This window comes from Numida meleagris, chromosome 2 (assembly GCF_002078875.1).
Source record: "Numida meleagris isolate 19003 breed g44 Domestic line chromosome 2, NumMel1.0, whole genome shotgun sequence".
In the NCBI taxonomy this organism is placed as follows: domain Eukaryota; kingdom Metazoa; phylum Chordata; class Aves; order Galliformes; family Numididae; genus Numida; species Numida meleagris.
The window spans coordinates 124,703,258-124,721,669 of record NC_034410.1 but is presented as its reverse complement, the minus strand read 5'-3'; the positions used below and the strand labels follow the sequence as shown (position 1 = coordinate 124,721,669).

The 18,412-nt window shown below is 41.2% G+C and overlaps 2 protein-coding genes across 4 annotated transcripts in view; both read left to right on the top strand.

Annotated features, from left to right (window-relative positions):
- Window positions 1-18,412, top strand: part of RAD54B (RAD54 homolog B (S. cerevisiae)) — a 70,100-nt gene that overhangs the window by 9,322 nt on the left and 42,366 nt on the right. The gene's annotated exons all lie outside the window — the stretch shown is intronic.
- Window positions 6,166-14,505, top strand: FSBP (fibrinogen silencer binding protein). The gene is made up of 2 exons (XM_021388418.1): window positions 6,166-8,744; window positions 13,021-14,505. Exons 1-2 carry the CDS (start codon window positions 8,380-8,382, stop codon window positions 13,544-13,546), a joined length of 891 nt encoding a protein of 296 aa, XP_021244093.1. The 5' UTR covers window positions 6,166-8,379; the 3' UTR covers window positions 13,547-14,505.

Sequence of the window (18,412 nt, the reverse complement as noted above, 5' to 3'; positions counted from 1 at the left end):
TCCACCAGTCAAGTAGTAAGATGCACTGTGGTTGCAGAGGTAAACCACCATGTGTGAGATGGATGGAAGGAAACTACGCCAGCTCCATGTCATGGTTTTATGATTTTCGGTTATTGGTACTCCACATCATAACATCATGTAGTGAATGTACCTGGTTCTCAGAAGAGAAGGACTACTACATTCCCCACGGTACTTTGCTCCTCTGTTACCATTTTCCAGCCGGAGGGAAAAGATAAAAGCTCACAGTATAAAAACTTGCAGATCACGAGACCTCATCCCTTTTTCCGCCGTCTCTCATCCTGGCAGCACCTCGCTCTCCAGCCGTCTTATCGTCGGTAGTAGAGTAAGGCCTACCTTGATATTGGGACATTCTCTCTCTCTGTATTGGATTTATCAGCTTAAATTGTAATTATATTGTATTATAGTGTGTTGTTTGGCATTCCGATATCTTATTTAGTAAATTAGTTTGTTTCTCCTCAGATTGTTGCCGCTGTTCTTTGCTCTCAGGGCCATCTCCTTACCCTTTCCCCTTTTCCCTTTTTCCCGGGGCGTGGGCCCATGGATCCCCTGTCCCCTTCGTCATGGAACCGGGCCTAACGCCTGTAAACCGTTGACACTCCACCACCAAAAGCAACGTATCATATAATGTTCAGCAAGTGCAAAGCTGCTTTCCTGGATGGGGCAGCCATCTGCAGTGCGGTATAATGGGCTGCTTTAAAACAAATCCAGACTTGTGCAGTTCTCGTGTGATCTTTCCACAGTTAGTCCAACATAATTTATAACTTGATATGATCATATCTAGCTGTCATGTGAATAGCTAGGCTTTATGTAATGACAGATGACATAACCAGGATATTCACACATTTGTGAAAAGGGCAGCGAATTGACAGTGAAATATACTTTTGTGTCCTAGTGACTTATGCTCTAATGTATGCATTTGAACCAGTGGAGATAATGAAGGAGAGAGGAAGGAGACTAGAAATCAGAAGGGTATTAGACGGTCAGAAAATAAAGACTATCAGGGTTTTATTAGATAGAAGATATGAAACAATTTCCAAAAAGCTGTAAGGATTAATGTAGAAGTATTTTGGTAGCATCTTGCCTATTAAACTGAACAGTATTTGCTTCTTTGCGACAGAAATTGCTAGTTTCTTTACTTTTGAATAGTGATGGATACACTGTTGAAGAGAGCTGTGCTTCATGTAGACAACCATCTTTTATATGTTTTTTCCCTTTATTTTCAATGTGTCGAGTTACTGAAAATTAAAAATTTGTAAACAAGGAAAAAGAAGACCAAAGTTCTCTTTTTTTATGCAGATATAGAGACCTTATGTTGAATCTGCAGATATAAAGGAAACTCACTTTTCCAGGATGGGAATGGGCCATAAATTGAACTTAGTATGCCAATATATTTATTATTATTTAGCTCCATGGGAATTGCATGCAAATATATGAAATATGTAGAAAAAACATTTATCTAGTACTGTAACTTTTGAAATAGGGAACTTAGGAGATACTCAGCCTAGAGACTATTTTTAACAGTTTGGATTTAGGAGTAAGGATTCTGTCAGTTTCATTCTGAGGAAAACTGTCCCTATGGTTTCTTCTTAACTTCTTGTTTATCGAAATTTATTATCAAGCCTTTTTGTGTGTAAGGAGTGAAGATGGGCAAAAGAAGAAACTCACAGCTGTCCTAAATTTCTTAGGCCTTTTTCATTTCTACTCTCACCCTTCAGAAAGTCTGTTTCTCCCCAGCACCCTCCTGTCTCCATTAGATTAGATACAACTTTGGATTTAAGGGAAGATGGGAGAGGGTGTAGGTATCAGATGAAAGGACAAGAAATACCTTATTCAAGTGAAATGGAAGGTGCTTTTGAGCTATAATAAGTATTATTGCAGACTTTGCCTGGATTCCTTCATATCCTTCTGTAGCTGTGCTCATTGTTTGGATCCCCTTTGTTGCTATGCCAGCATGACTAGAGTTCAATCCCAGCTTTTGGCTTTGGGCCTTATGTCTCCCCCTGAAAAAGAAGCATTATCGCAATATGACTTTGATAAAATCAACATGATAGTGGTTAGGCAATCATCTCTGAGTCCTCAAAATAGCCACTCCGAGCAAATTAGAAGAATGGAGAAAGCTGCTTCTATGTCAAATGCAGGGAATAGTGAGTAGAGAAGTATTCTGAGGTTCGTATTTAAAAGAATAATCTCCAAAAGATGGAAGAATTACAGAAACTTGGCTTTTCTAGAGTCTATCTTGCAAATGGGGATTTAAGAACTTAAGCAAAACATCCTGAAAAGATCATGCTTCTAAATCTTTCTGTATTTCTTAGCTGCTTGTTTCCAGTCATCAAAAAGCTTGCTGAAAAAGAGAAGGTGCAAGTGTGTACTAGCAACTGGAGGCACTTCTGAATTTGTAAAATGTGGTGCTATTCCCTTATTTGTAAAGTGAAGAGCTTATTTACAGTGCTATACAGTAGCTACATACTTACTTCATTATAATATATAGTCCTGTAGCTTTAAGTCAAACTTCCTTTGAAGGATGGTTACAGATCTGAGTGTATGGGCTGGAATGTCAGACTGAGATGAATTCTTTAAAATTCGGCATGGAGAAGGCTGGTGTAACTGTCTCATCAGAGTATTTTCCATTTCGTGGGGTAACACCTAGCACCAGCAGAGGGAATGGAAGCACAGTTAGCTTAGAATTTTACATGATGTAAGAGTTCTGGGGTAGCCCATACGTAATTCAGGCTAATTTCAAGAGAGCAGTGTAAAGGCAATAACTACTTTGTCAACTTCTGGTTTTTCTGGACTTATCCTGTGATCCATGTACCCAGGAACTGCAAGAACTGCTAGATGCTAGGAGTTGATACGTGGTAGATGGTGATGACAAGAATAGATGCATAAAAAAGGCTTACAGCTTCCATTTGTTCTTCCCTTCCAACTTAGTGCTGCATCCCCCAAATGCAGGGCAGGGGTTTAGAAATATTTAGAAATACTATCGCAAGGAGAAGGAAAAGGGGTGATCCTGGAGCTTCTGGTACAGGCAGGGTAGGAACAAGTAAGTGCAAAGTTGATGGCAAAAATGTGAAAATTGATGAAGATAAGAATAAAATTGCATGAAATAAGAAAGCTATCTGAAACACAATTTTAACTGTTCCAAAAGTAATTCTTGAAGACTCTGGAGAGAATCTCCTTAAGCACAGTAACTTCCAGGTGAAGTCTTCTTGCAACTTCTGGCTCTCAAAATTTTGTCATTCTTAACTCTCTCCATAATGAATAATACCTGCAAGCCTTAATTTTGGAGATTATCCATGAAACAGCTGTCACAATGGGAGACCTTTGGAGCTGAAAACTTTCTCACCCACCCTTTGGTGCAGCACACTCTTAAGACCGATGGAATGACTTGGCACCATCTTGGTGTCGTGTCAGTAAAGAAGACTGCAGGATGACCTAATGGAACTTTTGCAGCCCTTACTACCCACAGACACTCTCAAGTCATCATATGCAGCTGCCAAGTTCATTTGCACAAGCGAGCAACTGCCTCGATGCTTGCCAAATATTTTTGCTGCCAGTATACCCCAGTATATTCAGTGATGTGTAACACAACCCATCTTAGCTGCTGAATCCTCTTACAGTTTCTAATAAGCACAGGGGTATCAGAGTTTCTCTTCGGCTTCGGATCAAATCTTGCAGTCGTTCTCTTGTTTTTAATATTCCTGGGCTTCTGGGTGACTACAAATGCCAAACCCAGTCTTTCCAGAGCTAGTTTGCCTATATGGTGTTAAACAAAAGAAAAATAGCCATCTTTTAGACTTACTCTGGGACTACCCCTCTGGGAGCAGAGCACCCTCACAGAGTTCAGTAATCATTTACCTGTTGATCTGATGTTTCTTGCACAAAAAGGTCCCACCCTGAATATCTTAATCCAGTGTAATTTGCTGCATTCAAGTCTGCTCTAAACTTCATCTTTCATGATGTTCTTTTTGGGGTCTCCTCCTTAATCATGTATCTTTTTTTTTTGTCTTTTAATTGTGTACTTTATAGAGATCAGAAAGCCTGAAAAGAATATAATGGAGGTATTCTTCCTCAGTTCTGTTTGACAAAGGATCCTTTCCCTCCCTCTTCTCTCCCTAGTTTAAGAAATTATCCTTTATAGGATCTTCTGTCTCATATATGTCTAAAGTGAAATGGGCCACTTGATGCAATTATTGGTCATGATCCAGATTTGTCACTTGGCTTCTAAAATTTGGATCCATCGAACTTTTTCACCAATTCATCTCATAGTAGTTTGGCTACTTTAATCCCCAACTACTTCTATCTGTGATTCATTCATCTCTTGATAGCTCTCCAGAAAGCGCTATTTGTATCTTTTAAAAAAAATTTATTCCAGACTTTTCTACTGCAAACCCCTGAATTAATGATACTTGTAGTTTTGAGTGTTATTTCCCAACTATTTTAAGTTCAATGTTAGCAATGAGCTGTTGCTCAGCTCTTGAATATTCTAATCTCCCAGCTCCCATATTTCATGAATTTCCAAATATGAAGATTGCATCCACTTGAAATCCAAGAATTCTAACATTGAAATTGGGAAGCATCTGTTTTTTTTTTTTTAAAGAATCAAACAAATAAAAACCAGTGCTTTGTGAGTGCTTATATCAGCACAGGGAAGGGGCAGAAACATAACAGGGCTGGAGGAAGAAAGAACTTCCACTTTTGGCAATGTCCCACCTTTGTGTTGAGTTATGCCAAATATTAAGCTGTATGCCTGACAGAAAAATCACCTTGAAACTACGCCTTTCGAAGCTCAAAGAAGTCTGAATGTACTGTTAATACGGAGAGCTCTCACCTTCTGTGATTTGTGATTTCTCACCCAAATACTGGTGTGACCTTAGGCTGATGAGCAGAGCTGTTAAAAAAACCCAACAACAACAACAAAAAAAACACACACCCCCAAAAAAAAGAAACAGGAAAAAAACCTTGTTTGGCAGCCAGCTTCATTTTTACAAGGGCTATTTTACACTCCTGCAGAACAATAAGTAATTCAGACTGATTCCTTCAGGCACTTGCTCGAAAGAAAGCACTGTAGTGGTGTTTTGCGGTAATGGCATTAGTGTGGAAGGTTGGTGAGTGTTAAGCTGTCAGCTGGTAAGCAACCCCAGTTTGGAGAGTTCTATGTTAGGAGTTGCCGCACCTGGCAGCCTGGCACAAGAGGGATTGCTGCAGCTCCTTGGGGCCAGCTCCAGCCCACAGTGAGGGGGTATGTAGTTGTTCCCAGGAGGCACACAGTCATGTGCATGCACTACACTACGTATATGGTCAGCTGCACAGAAAACAGCCCTTGCACAGACAGCAGCAGCATCAAAGGCCTCATCCTTTCCCTTCTGTGGCTGATCATGATGAAAAATGGATCCCTCCTGTGACTGGTCCTAGATGCTTACTCCTCTGCACCCCTGGTTTCCCAGCTGCCTCACCCACACAGACACAAAGTGAGTGGTCTCTCTGGCAGCTGCTCTGATTTATGACCTTCCCAGTAGCCAGTCCACAGCCCCTCTGCTCTCTTCAGCATCTGGTCAGACTCAAAGATACTCCTGTTCGTGGCTCCCAAGACTCTTACCCTACTTGCTGGCTATTCAGGCTCAATGCTTCTCAGGGATCGTGCACAGAAATGTACCCATGCAATGTGCATGGGTTCTGACCTCTGCTCGCTGGCACCCTGAGCACCTGGGTCCCTGTGACCTGTGGTCCAGCTCCAGTTCCTGGATGCACTTCCACGCACACTTGAGCACACAGACTAAGGATTCCTCTCACCCAGGAAAAGAGTTATAAATGCAGTTTAATAAGAAATGAGGACAAACTGCAGTGACCAGGCCTAGGGCATGGCTGGACTACTGTACTGAGTTGCTTCTGCTGACGTGCATCTGGGCCCCTCTTGTCCCATTTCCCCAGTATTCACTTGTGCTTGTTCCTTCCCCAAACCCTTTCATCCCTCACTTTCCTTGCCCTTGGTTCTTCCTTTAAATATCCTGTACTAAGCCTTGTGCAATCCTAAAATACTCTTCCTGGCAGCCCATAATGAGTCCCATGCCCCAGTGGGCTGTGACCCCCCCCCCCCCCCCCCCCAGTTTGCAAGGTGATCCAGAGAGCCTCTCCCACCGGCTCTCTGTCACGGCCCTGCTCCTTGAGCCCTTGTGCTGCCTGTGCTTCTGTGGCAGATGTGGTAACAGCCAGACTGAGAGCTCTGCTCTTTTTGCTACAGTTATTGGGGTTCCTCTGTCCGATCTTGGTTATCTATGCTCCTCTGTGTTTGTGGGGAGGAGCCTTTAATCACAAAACCTAATGTTAATCGTTTTATTTTGTCACTAAAAAGTCATGAGATTGGGCAGTGCACAGCTGCACCAAGATACGAGGGCACAGTGTGGGCTCTCTGGTGACTCCTGGATTCCAACGCTGCCAGCAGCCTGAAGTTTGTAAGGCATAATCCAATTTTTTTTTTATTTTTGTAGTTACTAGAGAGCAACCAAATGCAATTAAAATAAAATAACCACCAGCATCCAACTCTTCATTTTAGTAAAGAGCAAAGTGTGGGGAAATGAAGGATTAGGTGTTCAAAAGTAATGGTTTTCATACAGTGCTTCTAACCACATGAGTATTTTGTTTCTCAAAGTCTACCGAGATGGGCTTCAGACTATAAAACGCTCGATTTAATGTTGGCTTGGAAGCAGTTCCAGCAAAGCGGACCAGTCGCAAATGCGAGGTGGTATGGGCGAGGCGAGCTTCAGCAGTTGTTCCAACCACGCTTCTTGTTCTAACCGCTGACTGATCCTTAGCAGCTAAAGTCTCCCTTTGTTTAATTGAAGGTTTTTTATTTTGAATGCGTCTTGCGTCTGCTTTGGCTTTTCTCCCCCTTAGAGCAAGCAAGTTTATACCCAGATCTTTATTGCCTTCGGATATTTCAGACTATAATTAGGTTCCTCTTGCCCTCACCCCCCTTCCAGGCTCCTTGTTTTCAAGGCTGAACATGTTAAGCTCGAGAGGCTGTTGCCACTATCTCAAATTGTGTTTGTTTCCACCCTCTGGATTCTCTCAATGACGTATGTCATTTTTCAGACTTGGTTTTGGGTTTCATGAGCACCTTTCCTTTTATGTGTGTTTTTTTTTCCCCTTTTTCTCCGATTCGTTAATTTAGTTTTGACCGCAGAAATTGAAAGCCTGGGGTGCGTTTTTGTGCTAAGGCTTGGCTTAAGGTGACAGACTTTTGAGCAAACATGAGAAATGCACACGCACCTCATTAATAGAAATCAGATTCTTATCCTGAGAGAACGCCTAGAAGTATCCTCATAAAAGCAGATTGTTTCTTGGTCTCGGTATCCACGCGCCGCACTGCACTCGGTAAATCTGTCGTGATTGAATGTAACCTTTATTGCATGTAGCCCAAGAGTTAGCTCATGCCATTTCGCAGCCGCCGCGGCCTGAATGGCGATGACACATGCGTTACAAGGCAGGCATGTTTTAGCAGGGCACAGCTGCAGGCTGAAGTTGTAATAAAAAGCTGATTCAGGGCTCACGCGGCGGCGTTTGGGGCTTTCTCGCTGGGATTTTGGTGTCTTTCGCTGCCGTTAAGCGTTCGGCCAGGAATAGAAACTGCCTCTTTAAGAAGCCTCCGTGTAGGTAGCAGGAGCAGCCTGCGAAATGCAGGGGAAGCTTAGCTTTGCTGCGAAGCCCGAGTGTAACCTAACTAGCTAGGGGATATGCAATTGCTGATTGACAGCAGGACCAGCATTATGCAAATGCTGCGAGAGCGGCAGCAGCCGGGGAGCGGTGCTCGGGGGCTCTGTTAGGGATCTCTCTACACACGCCGCGCTCATTGCGCTCTACTTGCTCGCTTCTCCTCCTGCTCGGTTTAACAGTCAATAAACGGCACAAAACAATTGTTGCTTTTTGTGGACGTCGTCGCGTGTAAAATCTCGAGCGCGGTTTCAGTTTGAGATACGTGTGAGAGAGCCGGAGCTATGTGTCAGAGCTTGTTACTCAAGCTAAATTAGGTAATTTTTAGCTGGGTAATGTGCTAATCTTTAAACCTTTATGTTTTTAAATCCTGCGTACGTCTGGTCTCTTCATACAAAAGTGTATTTTGCTTGTTTCTTCTCGTCTTCTTCAGTCTGAAGCCTTATGTAGGTCAGGCTTGGCTTAAGCAGATTTCCTGAACCTGCGTCAGCTTAAGCTGAAGGAATTTTAATAAACCCTCCCTTGTAGGCGTGGGCCTAAATGAGACTAGCCTAGTTAAGCCTGATCTTTTTCTGTTTGTGAAAAAGAGCTGAGCAGAGCTAGGGACTGCATGGTGGCTTCGGGAGCTGCTTCCTTAATTCAAAGCTAACAATGGTCGGGAAGGCCAGATCTTCTAATTTCACCTTATCTGAAAAGCTCGATTTGCTAAAACTCGTGAAGCCTTACGTTAAAATTCTCGAAGAACACACCAATAAGCATTCTGTAATAGTGGAAAAAAACAAATGCTGGGATATCATAGCCGATAACTACAATGCCATCGGAGTAGATCGCCCGCCTCGCACCGCACAGGGCCTGCGCACGCTGTACAAGAGGCTCAAAGAATACGCCAAGCAGGAGCTATTGCAGCAAAAGGAGACTCATTCAGAATGTAAAAGCAGCATTTCCGAGCCAACCAAGAAAGTTGTGGAGATGATTCCACAGATTTCCAATGTGTGTTTAAGGAGCGGTGTCCAAAGGTGAGAGAATTCTTTTTATTTTGTTACTGAATGAAAATGATGGCGCCTCCTATCTACCGCGTAACGCTTTGCTTGGGTTCGGTGTCCTAAAGGAAGCGTTTGCAGGGGAAAATCCCAAAACTGGGAACAATGACAAAATCATTTTGCTTTTGTTTTATGGCCAGCTTTATGGTGACTTGGCACTGCATTCGTTTCTCAGCTCTTTCAAAGCCTGTTTCAGTCTTTGTCATACTCCGGAAAGTGAGGGTTAAGGGAGAATCAAAGAGAAATAGTAGCTCCAACCTCTACCCCTCCCCTACCTTTTAATAGGCAGATTATTCAAACACTGACAAAGTGATGGCTATTCTCCTCCATTTAAGGCAATACTGCAGTCATTTTGCAACATGTGCAACTGTTACCGGTTTATGTAAGGTTTTTGATAAAGTTAGTTTGCAGAGCTAAGAAACCTTGCTCAGGGAGCTTGTTTTTCCTCTCGTTTGCTCTGATGTGCATATTGTTTTAACTGATCCCAATCCTTTAAAAAAAAATTACTCCCCATACCACAGTGACTTTGCGAGTGCAAATGTTCTTTAAAAATTTTACTTTTCTTGCACTAATGATCAGCCTCTGAAACTGGAGCACAGCTAATTGCAGTCTAAACTCCAAGCAGTTCTGTATCGTATGCTGAGCAGCTTAAATGCACACGAAGAGAAACTGAGAGATACAGCAATAGAAGTTTTCTTTTTTTTGCAGGGCTTTTTTTTTTTTTTTTTTTTTTTTACTGCTCAGTAAAGTGAGGCGCACTGTCTAGATTTGAAGCCAGACATAATACAGGCAGGCAGCATGCAGACTTTCTTACACAGCTGGCGAATGTCCCTCGTATCTGACTTGCAGCACTCTGCTGGTTCTGTATTGGTCCTTGAGGGATCCAAAAATGCCTTGGTCAGGTTTTGGTTCCTCCAGATACACAAAGTAAGCTAGGCAGGAGGGATCAAAGCCAAATAACTGCCCACAAATCCTGAGAAATCTCAAGATTTTTTTTTCTCCTTTTCACAAACAGATTAATGGGAAGTGAACTTTCCATATTTCAATCAGATACACAGATAGTTGGTGCAACAGCTAAATGCTCTAAGAAAAGCTGGCATGCGTACACAGGACGAATTTGATTCACGGTGCCACTGGTTGGACTGAATGGTAACAATTGTCTAAATCCCAACATGCCAGATGCTCTAAAAATATGCTGCTGTGGGTCCTTGGCATAAAGGAGTCTGAAGCAACTGGGCTGCACTGCTGCTCCTGGTGAATGCCCCTGGAGGAACGGTTCCAAAGAATTCTCTGGAACAAAACAAGGCTTTTAATTGCGCTAATAAAGGTTGCAGTGTCTTGACTACCAACTTTTGTAAGGAGGAAAAAAAAAACAGTAGTGTGAGAACTTTGGTTTGCAGATCGGCTTATAAAAAGCAGGGCCGCTTTTCATGAATGATTAAGACCTAATGATCTCCATAGTTTGTCTCCTGTAATGTAAACGTTTTTTGCAGTCCTTTATGGCTCTGGGAACATTGATTTGATTACTGCTTACCCCAAATGGTTGTTCCTAGGGACAGCCAAGGCACTGCGTGTGGAAGGGCAAGATTATCATCTAAATATGCTTTTCTGCACAAATACATCATTATTTGGTAGTTCTAATTTTAACTAAGATGCATTTCATCCCGATTTTGAGAGCCCAATATTGGGTTTTAACTCTCTAGGACATGGCTTAGCTTTTTGGAGGGAAATAGAACTTATAATGAATCCAAATTCTTAATTGCACCTTTAAGCAATTTCTAGCTCACTGTGATTAAACAAAACCGAGTGAATCATGGGTGCCTCCAGGGTTATAAATACCATCCCCCAATTGTGGTAACTGTTGTTTGTCTTTCTTTCAGTCAAGTTGTCAGAAACAACATTAGTAACCACCATGCAGGCGTTCCTTTTGTTTCTCAGTTCCTTCTTTCTCTCTTCTCTAATTGGTTTCCTCTGAAGAGAAAAAAAAACAAAACCCAACAAACAGCTTCATCTGAGTTACCTGAAGACTTGGTCATTTTCAAATTCTGTGTGGAATACACTGTAAGAGATGGATTTGTCACTGTCTAGAGGCTCTAGTCTATGTTAGACCAGTCCTCACCTATCTTTCTTCTCTTAACCTCTCACACTTTCTCTTTCTGCCCCCTCCCTCTGTTCCCTTTTGTCAGAATGATCTGCTTCTCCTGCTAGTTGTTTCCAGGTTTCTCAGGCTAGAAGCTGGCTAGAAGCCAGCAAATAAATAAGAGGGAAGCTGTGTTCGAAGCTGTGGTTGGGAAAGGGGAGACCCAGAACTACAGTCAGCGAGGGGAGAAACAGTGAAAATTTGTATGCGGGAAAGTACTTCTAGATGCTCCAGGAGAGGAGGGAGTGGAGTGTGAGAAAGGTGTAGAGAAGCAGGTGAAGCTTTGAGGCATGAGGAAGAGGGAGTAGGGTGATAGAATTGATACTTGATATGCAGCTCGGGTGACAGTAGGCAGAATTAAGATTGTTTTCTTCAGGGATAAATGGAAGTTCTGTTTTCAATTCCTGCTTCAGATAGACTTTTTCTTTTTGAAAGCCTTAATTTAAATGCTTTGGATAGTTGGCAGAACTAATTTTTCGAAAATACATTTCTCTGACCCTGTGGAACATTCTTATAATTGAATATTTAGAAGTTTCCATGCTTTTATTCTAGAAATTGCTTTTTCATGTTAATGGATGGTGGACTAGCTAGGATCCTTTGGAAGCTGCAGCTGTGGCTGCTTATTTCTTTTGAACCAAGAGTTTTGAAGACCAAAGCGAGATGCAAAGGAGATAATGCTTTCTTTTGATATCTCTGCAAGGAGTCAGCACACTTACACGAGAAGTATGACACACAAATTAGAATTCTCCCATGCTTCTGGGAATTTGAACCCAAATCTGCTGCTGACCAGGGTAGTGTTTTTAGTAATCAGCGCTCCTCAGACTGTGGCTTGTAGAGCTTGCAAGGAGTTAAAAAAAATAAATAAATACACACACACCTGCTTCCATTTTAATAGACAGCACTCAAGTCCTCCAGGGTCAGGGCGCATCTGTGAATGTTGTATTAATCATGGATCCACTCACTGCCTTTAGCTGCTAGCAGCCAGCTTAGTTCTTCCAGGGTTGGGAATGTCTCACATCTGTAACCACTAGCCATAGCCTCTGTTTTGAACAGTCGTGGCTGTGGTGGTGCACTGTCTTTGCTCTCAGTGCCAGGTTAACACATCCCTGTTCCCATATTACACTGTACTACCTCCCAAGTCAGGCTGAGAGTATTCTTTGTAGATCTGTACTGTCAAATAGTTCAAAAAGCTGATCTGGCTTACAGAAGTATTACCTGTAGAAAGGAGTGATGTGCAGAACTATGGGGTTTCAGACACAACTGATGGTGGAGAAGTAGACAGGAGCAGCTTGAGCCATTAATATCATCAAAGCCAATGTAATGTCAAATCATGACTGGAGGTGCTGCTGACTCAGGGGTTTGCACAAAGGCAGATGAGTCAAGTGGGTGTTGCACTTCAGAAAAGCTGGAAAAATGCTGCACGGAACTATGGGCTGTTCTTAATAGAACGTTTCCATGCCCTCTCTTGAAACTTCAGAAAACTAGTGACATCATTGGTTCAAAGGGAAGGAACAAGGATTAGCTTGATTCCTTGATCTACTGACAGGGTCATCATCTGGGCTGTGGTTTCTTCTCCCCAGGCTTCTTGTGTCATTTTATTCAGGGATTGTTTTGCAAAAAATAAAAAGAAAAGCCTAAACATTTAGGTGCATGAGTCAGAAACAGGGAACGCATTAGAACAGGAGGAGATTAGTAAGTTTGGGAGTTAAGGGAGATGGAAATGTTTCTGCTAGTTTATGGTCTTTTAAAATCACTTTCTAGATTACACAAACTGTTTCCTCCATCACTTGCATCACCTTCTGCTGCTGCTTTGTTTTTATTCTCACTTACCACTAATGCTTGCTTATCCTGTTTCAGAATAAGAACCTACCAGGATTGTTCACTGTAGGCTGTACTGCCTTCAGAGCAGCAATAGCATCTAAGTGAGATGGGGCTGTAAGTGTGTGGTGGAAGGCAGGAGGGATACAGATCATGTTCATGTAACAAAGTAGAGGTCCAGGCATGGGTAGCACAGAGTAAAGTTTCAAATGAAGCTTTGGTTACTTACAACTATGTTTGTTTGTTTTTTATAGTTTTTAATGGATTATTTAAATATGATTTTGTGTGTTCTAGCACTAGTATCGATAAAGAAACAATTGCTGGTACCAGTTCACCACAGGCAATGTTGGATCACCATCCTGCTACAGTCATGATGGAGTTGCAGTCAGAAGAGGATGTCAAACCTCCTCCTTCTCTGATTATAGACTCACAGCCAAGTGAGAACGTAGAACAAGAGGAAGAACACCAGTTGGTGCACATTATGGAAAGGTCTCCTTCAACGTCAGTATCTTCAGTTGACATGAGAGTTATGATGTCTCCCTCTCCTGTGCCAAGAAGAGATGAGTTTTTTAGGCTTGAGGTTGGAGAACGCTTTAGACCGATGTGTGGGTATGACCCACAGATGTTGCAAATGCTGAAAGAAGAGCATCAAATAATATTAGAAAATCAAAGAAAAATTGGGCTTTATGTCCAAGAAAAAAGAGATGGTTTGAAAAGAAAGCAGCAGCTGGAAGAAGAACTGTTGCGAACAAAAATCAAAGTAGAGAAGCTAAAGGCAATACGACTACGCCGTGATCTGCCAGAATACAGCAATATCTAAATATTTTATTACTTCTGTCACATCCCTTGAAATACTTAATAATAAATGCTTTTGCCCTAGCGGAACTGTTCCTTATGTTAATATGGTCTTGAAAGATGAAAGCCTATTTTCCATGTTGTTGTTTATGTACCTTAATAAAAACACGTTGTATGGTTTTGAATGCACCAACTCTTCTGGTCTGAAGCATAATCAAGTCGGATAGACTTAAGGATGTTGAAAATCCCAACTTCTTAAAAATTTCAACTTATCTCTAATAGGATTGCAGATAGCAATTTAGCTCGGTTCTTTCTCAAAACTTGATCATATGCATTATTTTTTCAAATAATTACCAATCCTTTATTACCTTAACAAACTTACTGGTTAGTAAACACTTAAAAAGGAGGAGTAAGAAGCTATGTTTAAATATGCTCTTCTTTTCATCTTGGTAAATCTTGTGACAGTGGTGAAATTTTGCTGATGTATCAGCTTGGAAAACAACATTACTGGATTGTTTTATTTTTTTAATGTTCAGTGGACAGTTGAATAAATGTGCATCTTTTAAAAAGTTAATACTTTTTACTATTGTTTTCAGTGGATGAGTGTTTCCATAGGACATTATGAAAGTAGAGACAATGAATGCAACAATTCATTTTTAAAACTGCATGCATGCATAATTTGTGTGTACAGTTACCATGATCGTGTATTCACTTAGAGTAAATATACTGGTCCTCAACCAGAGAAATGTCTAATTTGCTCACTTGCATGCATAATTACTGCAGTGCATGTGCAACCAAGACAGTTGCAGGTGCCTTTGGTCGATATCAATATGACTATAAGCTATCAAAATGAAATAGCTTCTGTATGTAAGTTATGTGACTCGAAATCAACAGAAGATTCTTTGTTATTCTTGGAACCTTTTATAAATGCTGTTGTTCTGCTCCTTTGATTAGTTTCAAATAAAAAGCCCAAAATGAAATCGATTATTCTGTCTGTCCTGGAAGCAGCACTTTCCCCTGGAGTTATGATCAGCATTCATAACTGGAAGAAAATTACTGGCAAGCCAAATTCCCTAACAATTAATTTTTTGTAATTCTTGGTCTCCTGCCTGTTATGAATGGATCCACAACTTCCTTAGACGTCTGGCTCCTTATCCCCTGTAACAACAATTTCTCCTTCCTCCAAGCTGTAGTGTAGGAAAAGGAAACTAAGCCCAGCAACAAGGAAAAAGAGCGAGCAAAGGAAATGTAATTCTTCCTGTTTCTCCTATCTCAGAGGTCTCCAACAACAGAAAGAATAAAAGCAATAGGAAGGAGAATGTTTTTTCCTGTGACTGCTTGTTACTGTCAATCCTGTCACTGTTGTTGTCCCAAATTTCCTTCTTTCCCCACTCCCACAGAACTTCAGTGTGTGAGTATGGGGCACTGATGTGTGTTAGCAGACTCTTTGAAGGTAAACCTCACTGCTCATCAGACTTCTGAGTGAATCAGGTTACCTTTGTAACCACAGGGATAAATGCTTATTAAAAACTAAAGGCTGGAACCATGTAAGATAGTTCAGGGACTAATTGAGCTTAAAGCATTGTAGTTAAAATTTCATAAGAGTGGTGAGAGAGAAATCGACTTGCAGTGCTCAGAACAATTTCAGCAGGTTGCAGGAGGAAAACTGAGGAAAACTACAGACTATGAAAACAGATGTCATCAATACGGAACTGCCCTGTGCTTTTCCTCTTCCAGTTGTGTGGCAGAAAAGAGAATTCCTCAAGGATTTGTTCTTTTGGGAATTTTTGCACGTGCTGACAATGACGATGTCTGAATGAGTGGCCTCTGTTTGTGTACAGCCCTTGGCTTGCTTCTGTCTCTTTCCGTTCAAGGACGTTGATCTGTTTTTGTATAGCTAGTAACACTTCAGTGAGACACTCAGTTCCCTGAGTTTACAAGAGTCAGAATCTTGGCTTTTATGAATACTTTATTAAACATTGGAACATTTTATTTGTTCTACTTTGCCATCTGAAGTGTGGCTTCTCAGAAATGGGTAACAGCACTAAATTCCCTGCACTTATCTTACAGTTTGGAAATGTCTGATTTTTCTGTTGAAAATCAGAATTTCGGTTTCCAGTGGTAAGCAATAAATTTCTGTTCTTGTTTCTGCAAATTGACACCTTTTTCTGGTCTAGAGAATAATTCCCAGGTGGCTTAATATCTTGCAATGTTTTTAAATTATAGCTAACCTTATTTTGGCCACAAAAATGCTCTGCAGACTTCAGAATATTTTCGGTTGAATTATCCATTCTCTTTGAGCTAGATTAAGAGGTGACCTCCGGGGACCCTGATGGCGTGGTATTTTTATTTCAAGAACTGGAACTGGAGGAATTTCCAGTCTTTGAAACCTTGTAGTCCTTCCTGAACTGGAAGGCAAAGTAGATGTGTAAATTCTGGGTAGAGCATACTGCCCGTTATACTTTTGATATTGGAGGGGGAAGGATGCAAATGAGTGAAGAAATAAAATACACGGGCCTGCTCAGAACTGTTTCCCTATAATCATTGCTCTGTGTTTGGCTGTTCTAGCTTTGTCTCAAATTGTCTTTGTGGAAAGGCTCTCATTCTAACTTGCAAGCAACGTCTGTCATTCTGAGATCTCACACATTTAGTTTTCTTTGTTCTCTGCTGTGTTTTTTTTTTTTTTGGGGGGGGGGGTGGTGGAAAGGTCTGGGGGAAGATCTCTTGAATCCCGTAGTAGTTTACTTGCTTCTTTACTTGTGATATGTCAGTGACATCGGTGCAGTGCAGTATGGTGCTGACTCTATGTTATGCCTTTCCATGCTGATGGATCTGCCTTCTTTCTCACCCCACATCTGCTTCTCAGTATCAGGTTATCTGTCTGCGTCAGACTTCACCCTTCTCAGTGCCTGTTCTCGGGGTTTTTTTATGTATTACTGATGTGGAGACGTGCACGTACAGCTGTGGCTAAGTCCTTCTGGACCTTAAAGTGCTATGAGTTTTTACTGTTCCAGCAAATTATATTTCATTAGCATGTGTGAAAAGAATGGTAGGAAGCCCTTTCCTGCTTCGCCCCCATTCTTATCCTCCTGTTCCCTTTGCTGTCTCTGGCAGTGGCATTCCCTGTCTGCGTGTTTACAAAGTACCGTGCACAAGCAGAGTAATTTTAGGCAAGGGCAAATTTCTACCATATGTTCATGTCCTTCTACTAAGTTAACTGAAATAAACAGGCTCTGGGAGTACTTTAATTCTCAACATCTAATGAGTTTATTTTTTTAGGATTAGAGGAAAAAAAACTACAAGTGTGATAACCTTGTGATCGTTGTGATAACATCTTGTGTAACTTTATCCATCGGAGTAATTGTCTAATTATCAGTCTACACTTTTATCAACTACTCCCTAATTATCTTTTCCTCTCCCCGCCCCCAAGCTCCTCCAGCATTGTCTTGGTGGCTGCACTTGCCCTGTATCAGAAGCATTATCAGGTAAAAATGGCAGAAGAGAGAGGTACTGCAAGACAGGCAAAGATTACTTACAGCAAATCTTGCACTCATACTCCTCTCTTCTAGCATCCTCCACCTCACTAGTTTCAGTTGTTTTCTTTCATTTATATTTCCATGTATTTTCTTGCTCGGGAATGCGTAGACTAGAGCTTGAACACTTTGTGTCCCTGTGATTTCCAATAGGCAAAGCCTTTATATTGCTTGTAATTATAAAAGAATTGTTTCTGAATAGGAGGAACAAATGGAGAATTGTGAGGCTCAATTTTGCTTGACAAACTGTCTTTCCACAGTTCAAACATAACACATTCTCACAGGGTGATTGAATCTCATGTTGATGAAGTTCATAGTATTGCCCAAGGCTAGAGAAGGAGATTGTAAACATAATTAGTTTTTTTTTTCCTTTTTCTTGAAAATTATTTGTGCTCCATACTGCATTATAGAAAGGTTAAACCTAACAGAACTTTACCTACATTTACCCCGGGACATTCAGACTTTAAGCTATGGTGTATTTAAAAGCTTAAGGATAGAATTCTTGCATCTGATACCTACAGTTTTCAGTGCTAAGGTAGTTGAAAGCGTTGGTTCTGATTTCTTCATAAAGGGGGATGGATAAGGGACAGGGAGTCCAGAGCGAGACTCAGCAGTGTGCAAGCACCGACTCTCTCCAGTGTTCTTGTCCTTCTCAAGTGCTGTGAGGTTGCATACTATTTTATCCCAGTGATTTTATCCCAGCACAGAGTGATTTGTTGACCCGTCCAAATATTTCTGAGAGAACACAACACCTTGCCTGACACTGTATTACTCACACAGGAGGAGTATTGTTATTCCCTGAGGAATTCCGTGAGATTTTTATTCCATACTTAATCAGTAGTTACTCCACATTACTTAGGATTTCTCCTTGCTCTTTAGCAAAACTGCAGGCTTGAAAATTGTACTACTATATTTAGCAGAATCACAAGAACAGTAATAATTTAACAAAATGCATCTAAAAAAATTACTTCTATGGACTGTGATGCCCCTCCATATGCTGTTGATGTCAAGGTCTGGTTTGGTCAAGGCTCAATCAGTTTGTATACAGCATCCTGTGAGTTGCCATTTGCTCACCTTGCATGGCTTTGTGTGATCCCTGTCTGCATTGTTAACGCTTTCTCAAAATATGTCTGTTTTTAACATTCAGAATTTCTGCGTGCTTGAAATAAGTGAGTTCACAAATTGTCAGTTAGATTTTTAGATGTAATTGAACAGTGAAACAATAGGACAAAGCCTTTATCTAGTTTAGGGGATGGGGGAGAAGGGATTTTGTACTGTTGGAGGTTAGTTTCTGCGATGTTATTTGTTTCTTCTGTCTTCTGTAGATAAAATCTGTTGCACTATTACTGTTATTAATT